This window comes from Ranitomeya variabilis, chromosome 1 (genome assembly GCF_051348905.1).
Source record: "Ranitomeya variabilis isolate aRanVar5 chromosome 1, aRanVar5.hap1, whole genome shotgun sequence".
Classification (NCBI taxonomy): Eukaryota; Metazoa; Chordata; class Amphibia; order Anura; family Dendrobatidae; genus Ranitomeya; species Ranitomeya variabilis.
This window is the reverse complement of record NC_135232.1, coordinates 272941549-272960450: the sequence shown is the minus strand read 5'-3', so window position 1 is coordinate 272960450 and position 18902 is coordinate 272941549. Positions and strand designations below refer to the sequence as shown.

Below are 18902 nucleotides of genomic sequence, written 5' to 3'. Positions count from 1 at the left end.
ACCCAAAACACACTTCAAAAAGCACTAGAAAATGGTTTGAGAGAAAGCACTGGAGACTTCTAAGGTGGCCAGCAATGAATCCAGACCTGAATCCCATAGAACACCTGTGGAGAGATCTAAAAATGGCAGTTTGGAGATGGCACCCTTCAAATATCAGGGACCTGGAGCAGTTTGCCAAAGAAGAATGGTCTAAAATTCCAGCAGAGCATTGTAAGAAACTCATTGATGGTTACCGGAAGCGGTTGGTCGCAGTTATTTTGGCTAAAGGTTGTGCAACCAAGTATTAGGCTGAGGGTGCCAATACTTTTGTCTGGCCCATTTTTGGAGTTTTGTGTGAAATGATCAATGTTTTGCTTTTTGCTTCATTCTCTTTTTTTGGTTTTTCATTTAAGACAAATTAAATGAAGATAATAATACCAAAGAACTTGTGTTTGCAATCATTTTCAGGAAGAAACTGAGTATTATCTGACAGAGTTGCAGGGGTGTGAATACTTTTGGCCATGACTGTATATAGCGCCAACATATTCCGCAGCGCTTTACAAATTATAGAGGGGACTTGTACAGACAATAGACATTACAGCATAACAGAAATGACAGTTCAAAATAGATACCAAGAGGAGTGAGGGCCCTGCTCACAAGCTTACAAACTATGAGGGAAAGGGGAGACACGAGAGGTGGATGGTAACAATTGCTTTAGTTATTTGGACCAGCCATAGTGTAAGGCTCGGGTGTTCATGTAAAGCTGCATGAACCAGTTAACTGACTAAGTATGTAGAACATGATGCGAGGAACCTGATTATGTTATTTTTTTTTTTTGAATGGGCCACACAGGGATAGTTAGGTTTAATGCGTTGAGGCAGTAGGCCAATCTGGCCTGGCAATTGAAAAAACGCAATTCTGATATTTCAATATTTTTTTTTTGTTTACAACCTTTATCAATTTGTTTTAATTAATGTTATATTTTGATAGACAGTATTATTATGGACACAGCAACACCAATTTTTTTTTTTTTTAATTATAATAACTTTTTTTTTTTTAATTGGGGGTACCTTTTTTTTCCCCACATTTTTTAACTGTTTTTTAAATTTATTTTTTAGCCTCCTTGGCGGACTTGAACCTGCGATAGTATGATTGCTTAAGCTGTATACTGGAATACAATGGTATTGCAGTGTACAGTAAAAAATACATTCCCATATGAGGTGCACGGGCCTTTTAATGAATTTTGTGCATGCAAAACGCCAGTCTTGGTTAACTGGGATGACTAGTTTTGAATTAGAATTCTGCAAATTCTTTCATTTTAGTCCTACTGCTTATTGAATGGGGATGTCTGTTCATAAGGCACCTGTCACAAATTACTGAATGTGAGGTTTATTATTGTATAGCACAGGTGATGGATAGGCTTGCAATTATTCATCTCTATGACACCGTACATTTACTCATGTAGAAAGCCTGCCATATGCATGTTTGGATGATCTGCCAATACGTACTAATTGCCAAAATATCATTTTTTTCTTTTCATGCCAGGCAATCCAGAGAAGAATTGGCTCTATGTCATCACCAACAGCTTTGCAAAAGGAATGGTTGGAATCAGTGGAGACTGGTGAGATATGTTACAGTAATTATATCGACTTTATTTAATAAAACAAAAAACTAGGGTTAGGCCGGAATCACACTACCTTTTAACACGGCTGAGTGCTATGCAGTAAAACATCGCACAGCACTCTGCCCAGTGTTACACTATGGGGCAGATCACACCTGCGACTTATTTTCTCATGCTGATTCGGTATGAGAGAACAATCACAGCATGCTGCAAGTGGCAGCGAGGCTCAACTCATTGGCACCTGTCCAAGTTTAAGGGTGCGAATGAAACATCAGACTGCACTCGGGTGTCCATACCAGTGCAGTCCGATATACGCTGAGTCAGGCCATGGAGGAAGTGGAGAAATTATTTTCTCCACCTCCACTGCAGCTGTGCTCCGATCTTGTCATGCACAGTAGCATGACACTCGGCTCCCACTCGCAGCAGATCAGGAGTCGAGTGTCATTAGCATATAGCATCTGATTTTAACCTTATTAGTCTACAGTACTCCTTGAAACTTATATTGCAGGACTCTCACCTAGCCAAATGATACCCTGCTCTGCACTGACAAAGGGGTAGGAACTGTTAAACAGCTGATCTACAGATAGGTGTATTTCTGTTAGAATGGACTCTAATCTGGCTTAGTCATATGGCAAAACAAATGAAGAGTTTGACGTTGATTTACAGAGTAGCTAACCTTAAGGCCATGTGCACACATTCAGGATTTTTCGCGTCTTTTTGCGTTTTTTCGCTGTAAAAACGTGATAAAAACGCGAAAAAAAACGCTTACATATGCCTCCTATTATTTACAGGGTATTCTGCATTTTTTGTGCAAATGTTGCATTTTTTTCCGCGAAAAAATCGCATCGCGGAAAAAAAAAGCAACATGTTCATTAAAAATGCGGAATTGCGGGGATTCCGCACACCTAGGAGTGCATTGATCTGCTTACTTCCCGCATGGGGCTATGCCCACCATGCGGGAAGTAAGCAGATTATGTGCGGTTGGTACCCAGGGTGGAGGAGAGGAGACTCTCCTCCACGGACTGGGCACCATATAATTGGTAATAAAAAAAGAATTAAAATAAAAAATAGTGATATACTCACCCTCTGATGGCCCCCGAAGTGTTCCCACCTCTCCGGTGCATGCTGTCTCTTCCGTTCCTATAGATGGTGTGGTTCAGGACCTGTGATGACGTCGCTGTCTTGTGATTGGTCGCGTGACCGCTCATGTGACTCACGCGACCAATCACAAGCCGCGACGTCATCGAAGGTCCTGAACCACACCGGCATCTATAGGAACGGACGCCGCTGAGGAGATTGGCTGTCTGCAAAGGGTGAGTATAACCATTTTTTTAATTTTTTTTTATTATTTTTAAACATTCTATCTTTTACTATAGATGCTGCATAAGCAGCATCTATAGTAAAAAGTTGGTCAAACTTGTCAAACAGTATGTTTGACAAGTGTGACCAACTTGTCAGTCAGTTTTCCAAGCGATGCTACAGATCGCTTGGAAAACTTTAGCATTCTGCAAGCTAATTACGCTTGCAGAATGCTAAAAAAAAACGCAAAAAAAAAAATGCGGATTTCTTGCAGAAAATTTCCGGTTTTCTTCAGGAAATTTCTGCAAGAAATCCGGACGTGTGCACATACCCTTATAAGTGGCAAGGTTTTTTTTGTGGAGGGTAGAAGAACTAATTTGCATTTTTTCTTTTTCCTGGGAGCATTGTCTAGTCTGTAAAGCTGACCATACACATTAGATGGCTGTTGGTCGAAACATTGTCATCTCATCTGTCTCGAGCGCTTGTTCTGTTGAGTGCTCCTGTTTTCTCTATGAGAAAGCTGTATTATGTCAGCTAGCGGCTTATCTCTAAGAGAACAATGTGATTTGGCAGTCTGAAATTGGACATGCGCAATTGATATCTCTCCCGACAGTCAGTCGGCCAGTGTCCTCATACACATTAGACCGTTGGTTTGCATTAAGGTACCTTCACACTAAACGATATCGCTAGCGATCCGTGACGTTGCAGCGTCCTGGATAGCGATATCGTTGTGTTTGACACGCAGAAGCGATTTGGATCCCGCTGCGATATCGCTGGTCGTTGCTGAAAGTCCAAAACTTTATTTGGTCGTCAGATCGGCGTGTATCGTCGTGTTTGACAGCAAAAGCAACGATGCCAGCGATGTTTTACAATGGTAACCAGGGTAAATATCAGGTTACTAAGCGCAGGGCCGCGCTTAGTAACCCGATGTTTACCCTGGTTACCATTGTAAATGTAAAAAAAAAACAGTACATACTCACCTTCTGATGTCCGTCAGGTCCCTGGCCGTCTGCTTCCCGCACTGACTGTGAGCGCCGGCCGGCCGTAAAGCACAGCACAGCGGTGACGTCACCGCTGTGCTCTGCTTTTACTTTACGGCCGGCGCTCACAGTCAGTGCGGGAAGCAGACGGCCAGGGACCTGACGGACATCAGAAGGTGAGTATGTAGTGGGTTTTTTTTACATTTACAATGGTAACCAGGGTAAACATCGGGTTACTAAGCGCGGCCCTGCGCTTAGTAACCCGATGTTTACCCTGGTTACCCGGGGACCAGCATCGTTGGTCGCTGGAGAGCTGTCTGTGTGACAGCTCTCCAGCGACCACACAGCGACGTTGCAGCGATCGGCAGTCTTTAGACTTCTTATGCCGGCTGATGGTCTCCAACATAAAGACACTATTTGATTTTGTAGCTCTTATAGCTTCTTTTCCAATGTTACAATTAGTCACCCTTCATGTATTAGGTAATTAAATAACCCTATAAACATGGTTTTGACGGTAAAGGAAGGTATAGCCAGGATTGGGTTCTTTCCCGTCAAAGGCATTGGACCAACCAACAATTATCTCTAAAGCTAGTTATGGATATTAGATAATTTTTCCTATTTATTTATGCTCTTCAAGGACTTATTGCTGGAATCCCAACCTAAAGTAATGATTAAAATGAATGTCATCAGATTTGAAAGCGACAGAAGTTGATTTAGAAATGTTTTTGTAATATTGAAACAAACTCTGCTTATTGTACAATTTTATAATAGTGATTAACTACAGCATGTTTTTCTCTGGAGGTAGTTTGTGGTTTACAGACGGCATAAACGGCAGATGCTTCTTTGTGCAGATGTACACTATCAGCAGTGGCTGCTCAGAAGAGTACTGGAAGCATGGAAGGTACAATATGGAAACATTACATATTTCAGACTTTTCCTTTTGGGCTTTTTTTATACCCAGATTAACACTGAAACTTAAAAGAATGTTAGTATAAATCGTAGTACGGTAGTTTATTTACATAGGTAAGCTTCCTTGAAAATATTATGGGTCTTTTTAGACTATTAAGTTGTACAAAATATTTTTTTTCTTCTCTTCAGCATTATCATAGGAATATACAGAATGTTTTGCAAGAAGTGACTAGCAAAGAGAGGCAGCACAATGAACAGATCCTTCGGTAAGGACACTCCATCCTCTTATAGCAAAGAATTTACACTTATACATCAAATTTTTTTAATAATGTATTTGTTTTTCGTATAAAAACGGCTGGTTTTCCCCCAAAAGCTTTCTTATGGCTCCTGTGTTTGCATATCTTGTCTACCCAGCACAGTGCTGTTCGTACGGCTGTGAATGTGTCATGCACTTCATCTCAGTCCTGTTCCTGTTAATGCTAAACACCACCACAGCTGTATATGTGGAACTGGAGCATTGGGTCCTCTAAAGTCAGCTGGACAGGCGTATTGGGAAATAGATCCTTACTAGAAATGTGTGAATAGCTTTGGATAACTCCTTATCCGAATAGCTATAGCGCTTACCGAATAGCTGCATTGGGAACCCGGATACCTGGAGCGCTCCTGTTAATCAGCTGGTCGGCTCCGCAGCTGCATGTGTGGTCACGGCTGTGTGACAGTCACAATACATGCATGGAGAGCCCAACACACAGACTCTCCATATATATGTTGTGACTGTCATACAGCCACAACACATGCAGCTACGGCGCCAAACAGCTGATTTCTTTATCGCCTCTCATTGGGGGACACAGGAACCATGGGTGTATGCTCCTGCCACTAGGAGGCTGACACTATGCAAATAAAAAAGTTAGCTCCTCCTCTGCAGTGTACACCCCACCGACTGGCATTATACTCTTCAGTTTAGCTTAGTGTCAGTAGGAGGTGGACACGGGTCTTTCATTAGACCCTTATCTACCTCAATGTGCGTCGTTTCTTTTCAGGTTTTCCGGAAGGGATACAGGGTGAACAGTCACACCTGTATTCCCACAAGGCGGACTATGAGTACGGTGTGTACTGCCACCCCGTATCCTCATAGATCCCTTTCCAGGACCAAGAGCCTAGCACACAAGCGTGCTCAGAAGTCCGGTCCTGGCCCTGTCCCTCACCCACTCGCCCACCAGAGCCTGTCGGTTGGAGGAGATGAGGACGTCCATCACCAGCTCCCAGGGACGTCTGAGACATTCCCCAAGGTTAGTAACGGACAACGTGGGATGTTTTTAGGTGAGTATTCCTCTAGTCCTCGGGGGTCCCTTGAGTTCAGTGTTCCAGACAACCTTTTGGCCTGGTCGGCGTTCCTAAAGGGGTCCCAGGAATCAGCAGGGGTCATCGCTGCATTTGCAGCATTTTTCAGTTCCCTACGCGGTGGAACTGCGTTACGCGGCGGCCTTTCTGCCAGTCGTGCTACTTTCTTCATCTGAGCACCACCGCTGCCCTAACCGGCGGTCTCCATTTTACTAATTCAGGCCCCAGCTTCTTTCGGGGTCTACTTGCGGCGGTACACTAGCCTGCGGCAGCGCTCCCCCCTTTCTATGCGGCGGCCCCGCAGGCTGCCGCGCCGCTCACCTTCCAGCAGGGTAGCGCCGGCACCGCGGCCTTTCTCCTGCGGTCGCCGGCTCCTAATTTAGGCCCCGGTTTTTCCCGGGGCCTACTTCCGGCGACACGCTCACCGGCGGCAGCGCTTCTCTTTTCTATGCGGCGGCCTTCCGGCTGCCGCGCCTCTCAATCCAGGCAGCGCTTGCACCGCGGTTGTTTCCGGCGGTCGCCGGCTTTTAATTTAGGCCCAGGGCCTACTTCCGGTGCCGCGCTCCACCCACTTCCGTTTTCATCGGGCGGGCTTTCTCCCGCCCGACAATCTCTGCCCGGCGCCATCTCGGCTACTCTACCCCTTCCTCTACGCCGCTGCCGGCACATTCGGAGCTGGATTCTAACAGAGCGCACACTCTAAGCCATCCTGATCTGCCTCCCTTCAGCGGTCACCATCTGCGCGGATGAAAGAGAGAACCCAGGGGCTCGTCTTCTCTCCGGAGATTAACCGCAAGCTGGACAGCTTCCCCCACCTGGTATCCGTTTTCTCGTCTGCCGTGAGTAGCTCTGCACTGCAGACTGACACCCCCCTCTGTCCCCTAACCCACTGGCATTTTCTTCAGGGACCTTTTCAATATGTCTAACTCTAAAGGGGGCCGCTCTCGTCCTCCTACTTCTTCCTCTTCTACCTTAGTCAAATACTTTGCATGTTCGTCCTGTAACAGTAAACTTCCCTCAGGTCAGTCTTCTCCGCTCTGTCAGGCCTGCAGCAACCCGATTGTTCCCACTGCCCAGGATCCCCCGGCCGGTCCGCCCGAGAGTGATATCCCCATCCCAGGCTGGGCTTCATCTCTGTCACAATCGGTGGCCGATCTGACACGGGTGTCTCAAACCCTGGTGTTAGTGCTGGACCGATTACCCCTGCAGACTCCCGCAGTAGCCAGCGGGTCGCAGGAAGCTCCGTCCGAGCCCTCCATTGCAAACCGTAAAAGATCCAGACAGGAACAGCTGTTTCGGGGTATTCGGGTATTTCGGGTATTTCGCAGCTTTTCTACATGCATTTGCATATTTCCCATAAGGGATGGGGGCAGTGTTCTGGATCACTGCATTGAGAAACACTTGATGGTGTCTCCGCGGTGTTGGATGTTTTGATCTCCCCGAGGTCATTCACCCTTATGTTTATAGTCTTTTCACCAGGCACTGCTCCTAATAGCCAGTTTCCTACTCCACACTGATGAGGGGCAAATACCCCGAAACAGCTGTCTGTGGATGGATACCATGTTTTAGCATAGGTGGTTTTCCTTTATTGGATGCTGCCCTTCCCGTGGTTGTTCCTTCCCGGTGAAAGACCTGGCTATTCATTGCTTGCGTTGAGAAACACGTGATGGTGTCTCCGCAGATTTTCTACATGCATTTGCATATTTCCCATAAGGGATGGGGGCAGTGTTCTGGATCACTGCGTTGAGAAACACGTGATGGTGTCTCCGCGGTGTTGGATGTTTTGATCTCCCCAAGGTCATTCACCCTTATGTTTATAACCATCAAGGGGGGACTTGGAGCGCCTTGGCCTTGGCTGTGGTATCCAAGATCCTCCTCTGGGCAGAGGCAACGGTTTCGGTGATATCCGCGGTGCATATCCCCGGCGTGGACAATTGGGCCGCCGACTTCCTCAGCCGCGAGAGTCTCGCGGCAGGGGAATGGTCCTTGCATCCGGAGGTCTTCCATCAGATTTGTCTTCGATGGGGGACTCCGGACGTGGACCTCACGGCGTCTCGAATGAACAGGAAGGTTCCGCAGTTTGTCTCCAGGTCTCGCGATCCTCTCGCAGTGGGCGTCGACGCTCTGGCCATTCCTTGGTCTCAGTTCGTGCTGCCCTACCTGTTCCCACCCCTTTCATTACTTCCCAAACTGTTGAAAAAGATCAAAGCGGAAGGGGTGCCGGTCATTCTGATCTCCCTGGATTGGCCCAGGAGAGCTTGGTTCGCGGAGCTCGTCAATCTTCTCGCGGACGCTCCCTGGCGCCTTCCAGACAGGCCCGATCTGGTGTCTCAGGGTCCGATCTGCCACCCAAAATCTGGGTCGCTCAGTTTAACGGCGTGGCTGTTGAGACCGCAGTTCTAAGAGCATCCGGCCTTTCGGCCCGGGTTATTTACACCATGATTCAGGCTCGGAAGTCTTCGTCTTCCAGGATCTACTATCGTACCTGGAAGGCTTACTTCCGCTGGTGCGAGTCCAACCGCGTTTCATCTATGTCCTTTTCCCTGCCTTCCATCTTGGCCTTCCTTCAGGCAGGACTGGATTTGAGCCTTGCTCTTAGTTCCCCAAAGGGCCAGGTTTCTGCGCTTTCCATCCTTTTTCAGAAGACTTTAGCTTCCCTACCACAGGTTAAGACCTTCCTTCAAGGAGTAGCCCACGCAGTCCCTCCGTACAGGGCCCCTGTGGATTCATGGGATTTAAACCTGGTACTGGACGTTCTGAGGGTTTCCCCCTTTGAGCCTCTCAGAGAGGTTCCCCTGTCAGTTCTATCTTGGAAGGTGGCTTTTCTTGTGGCCATCACTTCTATCCGCCGCGTTTCCGAGCTGGCGGCCCTGTCTTGCCGTCCTCTGTTCTTGGTCATCCACCAGGACAAGGTGGTCCTCAGACCTCCGCCTTCTTTTCTTCCTTAGGTGGTTTCCACCTTCCACCTCAACGAGGACATCGTTCTACCTTCCTTTTGTCCAGCTCCGACTCATCCTCTGGAGCGATCGTTGAACAAGCTGGACCTTGTCAGGGCAGTGAAGATCTATCTGGATAGAACGTCCACTTTCCGGAAGACGGATTCTCTTTTCGTCATTCCTGATGGCTCTCGCAGAGGCCAGCCGGCTTCTAAGGCGACTATTGCTCGCTGGATCAGAACGGCTATTCTGGAGGCTTACCGGGTTAAGAACAGAGTGCCTCCTCCTGGGATCAAGGCTCACTCTACCCGGGCAGTCGGCGCCTCCTGGGCGGTGCACCACAGGGCTTCCGCCCTACAGCTTTCAAAGCGGCAACCTGGTCTTCCATCCACACGTTCTCCAAATTTTACAAGGTCCATACCTATGCTTCGGCGGACGCCAGCCTAGGCAGAAGGATCTTGCAGGCGGCAGTGGTGAGTCCTCTAACCTGATGGAAGTCTGTTTTTCCCGCCCTTGGGACTGCTTTGGGACGTCCCATGGTTCCTGTGTCCCCCAATGAGAGGCAATAAAGAAAACAGGATTTTGGTTGCTTACCGTAAAATCTGTTTCTTGGAGCCTCCATTGGGGGACACAGCTCCCTCCCAATGTTTCTGTTGTTTTATGTTCTACGACTGTTCTCACGTTTGACTGTTATCACGTTTACATTTCTCAAGTTTGTGGTTATGGTTTTACAACCTTGTTATTTTTCTGCTACTGCTTTCTCACGAACTGAAGAGTATAATGCCAGTCGGTGGGGTGTACACTGCAGAGGAGGAGCTAACTTTTTTATTTGCATAGTGTCAGCCTCCTAGTGGCAGCAGCATACACCCATGGTTCCTGTGTCCCCCTATGGAGGCTCCAAGAAACAGATTTTACGGTAAGCAACCAAAATCCTGTTTTTCAGGAGCGCTCCAGGTATCCGGGTTCCCGATGCAACTATTCGGTTAAGGAGTTATCCAAAGCTATTCCCTCATCCCTAATCTTTACTGTTCACATGTTGGTGACCCTTCTTAGGATGTTCCATCATTATTAAAGGCCTAGAAAAACCCTTTTTATTTATATTTTTTGTTTTCCATATTTTGCACAATTACAATTAAATGCAGGCACTGAAAAAATCCCAACAACCGTATATTAAACTAAATAATATATATTATCATATAAAATCTTAAACAGCATTAAAATTAAATCACAATGCTGCTAAGAAAAGTGTGGATCAATAACCCAAAGGTCCAAAATATTGTACATAATTAATCATAATTGAGACCTTGCAGTTTATATTGAGACCATTATTAAAAACGCGCGCACACCTCGCGCTAGTGACTGCAAGCGAATACTGCGGGCGAGCTCTGCCACCGGCCGGGGCAGCGCTTACCACGCATATACACCCTTGGCATATATTGATCCGGACATCGGGACGAAGAACAAAGATTATTAATGCGGACATAAACGTACGGAGAACTACATTGAGCTATACCATGATCTCCTTGGAAGGGTGAGAGTGTACTCATATTATGGAATAATCACCCTATACGTTTATTTTTTGGTAGGATTCTTTATGAAAGTCACTCTGAAAAGAGTTTAGTGAGAGCTGGTAACAAATAAAAATTAAAGGACCCTTACTTTCTTCTAGATCACACATAACAATTAGGGCTGGTTCAGAATATTATCTTTTGGATTACTAAGTCATACAAATAGGGGTTTTCCTAGCGCGGATATATTATTATTTACATTATTAAAAATTATTATAAATGTGCATAAATGGGGCATGATATGTGTATAGTACATTCAAATCTTATAAAGTACTCAGACCCCTTTAAATCTTTCACTCTTTGTTTCATTTGGTAAATTCAAAAAAGTTCATTTTTTTACTCATTAATGTACACTCTGCACCCAATCTTGACTGGAAAAAAAACTGAAATGTAGACATTTTTGCAAATTTATTAAAAAAGAAAAACTGAAATATCACATGGTCATTATTATTCAGACCCTTTGCTCAGACACTCATATTTAAGTCACATGCTGTCTATTTCCTTGTGATCCTCCTTGAGATGGTTGTACGCCTTCATTGGAGCCCAGCTGAGCTTAATTAAACTGATAGGACTTTATTTGGAAAGGCACACACCTGTCCATACAAGATCTCACAGCTCACAGCGCATGTCAGACCAAGTGAGAAAAACTTCTACATTTCAGTTTTGTTTTTTGTTTTTCAGTCAAGATGGGGTGCAGAGTGTACATTAATGAGAAAAAAAATTAACTTTTTTGAATGTACCAAATGGCTGCAATGAAACAGAGTGAAATTTAAAGGGGTCTGAATACTTTCCGCACCCACTGTGTGTGTATGTATGTGTGTAATATATATATATATATATATATCACATACATACATACATACATACATACATACATACATACATACATACATATACAGGGTGGTCCAAAAGTGCAGTAGGTGGACAGTATGTGTAATAGGGTTATGAAGGGGGAGACTTATCAAACATGGTGTAAAGTCAAACTGACTCAGTTGCCCTTAGCAACCAATCACATTCCACTTTTCATTCTTCACAGACTCTTTGGAAAATGAAAGGTGGAATCTGATTGGATGCTAAGGGCAACTGAGTCAGTTTCACTTTACACTATGTTTGATAAATGTCCCCCTTCATAACCCTATTACACATACTGTCCACCTACTTTTGGACCACCCTGTATATATAATATATAATTTTTTTTTTTCAAAGGCTCCTAACACTATAATAACTACTGCAGGTGGCTGTTATAGTGTTATAGTTAAAGAGCACAACCACAAACGTGCCCTGTTGGAAGTAATATACCAGTAGTGGTCCTTGGGCAAGACTGCTATACTAAAGGTACCTTCACACTAAGCGACGCTGCAGCGATACAGACAACGATGCCGATCGCTGCAGCGTCGCTGTTTAGTCGTTGTGTGGTCGCTGGAGAGATGTCACACAGACGGCTCTCCAGCGACCAACGATGCCGAAGTCCCCTGGTAACCAGGGTAAACATCGGGTTACTAAGTGCAGGGCCGGGCCACTGACTGAGAAACAACTAGCCACCCTACCTTTCAATGTCATAAAGAGAAAGCTATTAACACAACTTGAGATGGATCCACTGAACTGCAGATCCACCCAACATGAAGACCTGAAAGAACGTGTACAACCCCCTGAAAATCCTGATCCAATCCTGCAACTAGAGAGCACTGCAGCTGATCTGAAACTGAAGATCTTAGATAAACTAAATACCATCAATACCAGAGATCGACTGCTAAGTCTCCACAAAGAAACACCACCAGACAGTATGCTAGAAGATGCTAATAGAGCACTTCCATCAATACCTAACACCACAATAGCTCAAACTAATAAACTGATCTATGCTACTGCCTAAGCAATCATGGAAATGCTTGGCTATACAACCAGCAAGAATAACAGAAGTACATGTCCTACTTGGAAAAGAAGACGGGAGACAAAGATCAAGGTGACACGAAAGGAAGTCAGCCAACTAACATAAATACAGGAGGGTGTAAACATCAAGAATAAGAACAATCTGGACAAATACAAAGGCCTGACCCCAACTGAAGCCCTAGAGACTGCTAAACAAAGGCTCACAGCACTCGCTGCAAGACTAGGGAGATACACTAGAGAAGCAGAGGCCAAGAAGATAAATGCCCTGTTCTCCAAAGAACCATCCAAGGTGTACTCCCAACTACAGAGTAACAGCACAAAGGCAGCAACTCCACCAATAGCAGAGACTGAACAATACTGGAGGAATATACAGGGGTTGGACAAAATAATGGAAACACCTAACGTTTTGGCATCATAATCTTCGAACATGTGATAAGCATGCAAACCGTGACATATGGTAATGTTTTGTAGTTGATTATTTGTGTTATGTGATACTTGTATGTAAATTAACTGTTTTGTTTTGCATAATTGTAAGAACATTGATGAGAACCTGATACCAATGGCAGACCTCTCGGATTTTCAAAGAGGCCAAATTGTTGGTGCTCGTGTGGCAGGCGCTAGTGTAACAGAAAGTGCCCGAATGCTTGGCGTGTCAAGAGGTACTGTCTCCAAAGTAATGACTGCGCTTGAAAGAGAAGGAAAAACGTCCGCAGCAAAGCACAGGTCCAGCCGAAAGTCAAAGTTGACTGAGAGAGACCGTCGGACTCTAAAGCGAATTGTGAGAGAGGATCGCAAGATCTTGGCTCTGAAAATCACTGCTGAGCTCAATGAACACCTACAGAACCCAGTTTCCATGAAAACTTCGTCGGGAGCTGCACAAATCTGGATTCCACGGAAGAGCTACAATTAGAAAACCGCTGCTCTCAATGACAAATGTTTCCAAGTGTTTAGAGTGGTGTAGAAACCTCCAGAATTGGTCCCTCGAGCAGTGGAAACATGTGATATTCTCAGACGAATCATCTTTTACCCTATTTCCGACCTCCGGCCGAGTGTACGTTTCTAGACAGCCAAAAGAAGCATTCCATCCAGACTGCCTTCTCCCAACCGTAAAACATGGTGGAGGTTCTGTGATGATCTGGGGTGCTATTTTGTGGAGATCCGCTGGGCCAATGATATCCCTTCATGGAAGAATTAACAGCCGAGATTATTTAGGCATTTTGGGCGACCAATTGCATCCAATGGTTCAAGCACTGTTCCCGGAGGGGAACGCCATCTTTCAGGATGATAATGCACCAATTCATCCAGCTAGAATCGTTAAAGCATGGCACTAGGAACATTCTAATGAAGTTAAGCATCTCATCTGGCCCCCACAATCCACAGACCTCAACATTATTAAGGATTTATTGTCGATTTTAGAGATTCAAGTTAGACGTCGATTTCCGCCGCCATCGTCGCTCAAAGAACTGGAGGGTGTTTTAACTGCAAAATGGGGTAAAATTCCTTTGGAAACAATTCACACCTTTACCTCGGAGAATTGAGGCTGTAATCGCCGCAAAAGGTGGACCTACACCCGATTAAACTAACTTTTGTTGATGTTTCCAGGTGTTTCCATTATTTTGTCCAACCCCTGTATGGGAGAAGGAAAAAAACATACAACACCAGTGCAATGTATCTGCAAGATCTGAAAATGAAACACAGCAACCACCTAGAGCAAGAACCAGCCACCATTGCAGAAGCAGATATCCAACAGCGGGTCAAGAACATGAAGAGCTGGACAGCACCTGGCCCAGACATGATCTACACCTACTGGCTAAAGAAATTAACAGCGGTAGATGAACGCATGGCAAAGCAGATGAACCAACTGCTAGAAGCAGGCCACCACCCAATTTGGCTAACACATGGAAGAACAGTGCTGATCATGAAGGATCTTCACAAAGGAACAGTTACATCCAACTACCGCCCAATAACCTGCCTTACAACAACATGGAAACTCTTGTCAGGCATCATAGCCAACAAGCTACAGAACCATATGAACCAGGACTTGAATCCAGCTCAGAAAAGCATTGGGACCAACACAAGAGGCTCTAAGCACCAGCTCCTAGTAGATAGAGCAGTCACTCTAGATCCAGACAAACAATCTCAGCACAGCCTGGACTGACTACAGGAAAGCCTATGACTCAATGCCACACACATGGATCTGTGAATGCTGGGCTGTCTACAATGTCAACAGGAAATTAAGAACTTTCCTCAGGAATTCAATGGGGCAATGGAGAACAAGATTGCAAGTCAACTCAAGACAACTAGCACAAGTGACCATCAAATGCGGCATATACCAAGGTGATGCGCTGTCCCCATTGCTGTTCTACATAGTCTTGAATCACCTCAGTCAGAGTTATATACTACGTGGGCTGTGTTATATACTACGTGGGCTGTGTTATATACTACGTGGGCTGTGTTATACACTACGAGGGCTGTGTTTATATACTGCGTGGGCTGTGTTATATACTACGTGGGCTGTGTTATATACTACGTGGGCTGTGTTATACACTACGAGGGCTGTGTTTATATTCTGCGTGGGCTGTGTTATATACTACGTGGGCTGTTATATACTACGTGGGCTGTGCTATATACTACGTGGGTTGTGCTATATACTACGTGGGCTGTGCTATATACTAGGTGGCCTGTGTTAGGCTGCCGTCACACTAGCAGTATTTGGTCAGTATTTTACATCAGTATTTGTAAGCCAAAACCAGGAATGGAATGGGTGATAAATCCTGAAGTTGTGCATATGTTTCTATTATACTTTTCCTCTGATTGTTCCACTCCTGGTTTTGGCTTACAAATGCTGATGTAAAATACTGACCAAATACTGCTAGTGTGACGGCAGCCTTATATACTGTGTGGGCTGTGCTATATACTACGTGGGCTGTGCTATATACTACGTGGGCTGTGCTATATACTACGTGGCTGTGCTATATACTACGTGGGCTGTGTTATATACTACGTGGGCTGTCAGACTTTTTTTGCCCGGGGCCGTCAAAAACCTGGAGCTGGCCCTAGCTTCACTAATTGGTCGCGTCCAGCCGGTCGCGAACAATCAGCGACAGACGCAGTCCGGCTGCGAATTGGCGCGGGATTTGAACCACGCTTCGCTGATTTGTCGCGCCCGGCCAGCCAAATCCTGTGTATTCATTGCATTATTCTGTAATCTTCATGAATAAACTACATGCATATTCTAGAATACCCGATTAGAATCGGGCCACCATCTAGTGTGTATATATATATATCTACTAGATGGTGGCCCGATTGTAACGTAACGGGTATTCTAGAATATGTATGCGTAGTGTATAGCACAGCCCACGCAGTACATTGCGCGGCCCACGCAGTACATTGCGGGGCCCACGCTGTACATTGCGGGGCCCACGCTGTACATTGCGGGGCCCACGCTGTACATTGCGCCGCCCACGTTGTACATTGCGCCGCCCACGTTGTACATTGCGCAGCCCACGTTGTACATTGCGCAGCCCACGTTGTACATTGCGCAGCCCACGTTGTATATTGCGCAGCCCACGTATATAGCAATGTGGGCATGATATCCCTGTAAAAAAAAAAAAATTAAAATAAAAAATAGTTACATACTCACCTTCCTTTGGTGCCTGGATCCAGGAAGCGGTTAACGACGCTTGGGATCCACCGAAGCTCCGCCGAGCTGCTCGCGCCGGACCGCTAAGTCTTCTGGGTAATTTCGCAATGCATCGCCGGGAACGGAAGATGGCGGCCGGCGCGAGCAGCTTGGCGGACTACCGAGGGTGAGTATAGCAGGTATTTTGTTTTTTTATTATTTTTAACATTACATTTTTTAACTATTGATGCCGCATAGGCTGCATCAATAGTAAAAAATTGGGGACACACAGGGTTAATAGCAGCGGTTACGGAGTGCGTTACCCGCGGCATAACGCGGTCCCTTACCGCCGGCATTAACCCTGTGTGAGCGGTGACCGGAGGGGAGTATGCGGGCGCCGGGCACTGAGTGCGGGGAGTAAGGAGCTGCCATTTTCTTCCGGACTGTGAGCGTCGCTGATTGGTCGCGGCAATGGTCTTGGGCGTTTTGCCACGACCAATCAGCGACTTGGATTCCATGACAGACAGAGGCCGCAACCAATGAATATCCGTGACAGAAAGAGAGAGGGACAGACAGAAGGACAGACAGAAAGACATATAATTAAAACTTACTCAATGATCAATTAGATCAGCTCAGGTGTCCCAATCTTATGAAACAAAGTAGTAGCACACTTACAATTACAGTTCAGCATGTGCCATTGTAAGTGTGCTACTACTTTGTTTCATAAGATTGGGACACCTGAGTTGATCTAATTGATCATTGAGTAAGTTTTAATTATGATCACAATGCACTTTATGCTATTCAAGTATGAATAATGTATTTGGATGAATTTGCTATAAAAGCACTTATGCACTTTTTTTGATCGCTGATCAAATATGCACTGATGTTGGAAAACGCTAAATATTGTTAATGATCTAATATGATTGAACATGTCTGTGTTCTATATAAACTCATTTCACTTGTATGTTCATTGCTTGAAAAAGGATACCATATCCGAAACGTTGCCACGCCGTTCAGGCATTAAAGCCCACTTTTTTCTATTTTTTTTGTGCTGTTTTCCTTTTTTATTCTTATTATTGGAAGCCATTGGACCATTGGTTTGGGAAGCGCTGCACAACAATTGTGGTAATATCAGATGCTGATCCAATTTTGATCTCTCTCTATATAGATAGATAGATAGATAGATAGATCTATATAGATAGATAGATCTATATAGATAGATATATAGTACAGACCAAAAGTTTGGACACACCTTCTCATTTAAAGATTTTTCTGTATTTTCATGACTATGAAAATTGTACATTCACACTGAAGGCATCAAAACTATGAATTAACACATATGGAATTATATAAAAAAAAGTGTGAAACAACTGAAAATATGTCTTATATTCTAGGTTCTTCAAAGTAGCCACCTTTTGCTTTGATGACTGCTTTGCACACTCTTGGCATTCTCTTGATGAGCTTCAAAAGGTAGTCACCGGGAATGGTCTTCCAACAATCTTGAAGGCGTTCCCAGAGATGCTTAGCACTTGTTGGCCCTTTTGCCTTCACTCTGCGGTCCAGCTCACCCTAAACCATCTCGATTGGGTTCAGGTCTGGTGACTGTGGAGGCCAGGTCATCTGGCGTAGCACCCCATCACTCTCCTTCTTGGTCAAATAGCCCTTACACAGCCTGGAGGTGTGCTTGGGGTCATTGTCCTGTTGAAAAATAAATGATGGTCCAACTAAACGCAAACCGGATGGAATAGCATGCTGCTGCAAGATGGTTTGGTAGCCATGCTGGTTCAGTATGCCTTCAATTTTTAATAAATCCCCAACAGTGTCACCAGCAAAGCACCCCCACACCATCACACCTCCTCCCCCATGCTTCACGGTGGGAACCAGGCCTGTAGAGTCCATCCGTTCACCTTTTCTGCGTCGTACAAAGACACAGTGGTTGGAACCAAAGATCTCAAATTTGGACTCATCAGACCAAAGCACAGATTTCCACTGGTCTAATGTTCATTCCTTGTGTTTCTAGCCCAAACAAGTCTCTTCTGCATGTTGCCTGTCCTTAGCAGTGGTTTCCTAGCAGCTATTTTACCACAAAGGCCTGCTGTATAAAGTCTCCTCTTAACAGTTGTTGTAGAGATGTGTCTGCTGCTAGAGCTCTGTGTGGCATTGACCTAGTCTCTAATCTGAGCTGTTGTTAACCTGCGATTTCTGAGGCTGGTGACTCGGATAAACTTATCCTCAGAAACAGAGGTGACTCTTGGTCTTCCTTTCCTGGGGCGGTCCTCATGTGAGCCAGTTTCTTTGTAGCGCTTGATGGTTTTTGCCACTGCACTTGGGGACACTTTCAAAGTTTTCCCAATTTTTCGGACTGACTGACCCTAATTTCTTAAAGTAATGATGGCCACTCCTTTTTCTTTACTTAGCTGCTTTTTTCTTGCCATAATACAAATTCCAACAGTCTATTCAGTAGGACTATCAGCTGTGTATCCACCAGACTTCTGCTCAACACAACTGATGGTCCCAACCCCATTTATAAGGCAATAAATCCCACTTATTAAACCTGACAGGGCACACCTGTGAAGTGAAAACCATTTCCGGTGACTACCTCTTGAAGCTCATCAAGAGAATGCCAAGAGTGTGCAAAGCAGTCATCAAAGCAAAAGGTGGCTACTTTGAAGAACCTAGAATATAAGACATATTTTCAGTTGTTTCACACTTTTTTTGTTAAGTATATAATTCCACGTATTAATTCATAGTTTTGATGCC

General features: G+C 45.1%; 1 protein-coding gene across 4 annotated transcripts in view; it reads left to right on the top strand.

Moving 5' to 3' along the window:
* SFI1 (SFI1 centrin binding protein) overlaps positions 1–18902 on the top strand; it is a 150172-nt gene that overhangs the window by 72799 nt on the left and 58471 nt on the right. For all 4 annotated transcript variants that reach the window (XM_077293896.1, XM_077293887.1, XM_077293870.1 and 1 more), the window contains 3 exons: positions 1525–1600; positions 4685–4780; positions 4978–5054. In XM_077293896.1, the coding sequence (XP_077150011.1) occupies positions 1525–1600; positions 4685–4780; positions 4978–5054 (249 nt within the window). The remainder of the gene's footprint in view (positions 1–1524; positions 1601–4684; positions 4781–4977; positions 5055–18902) is intronic.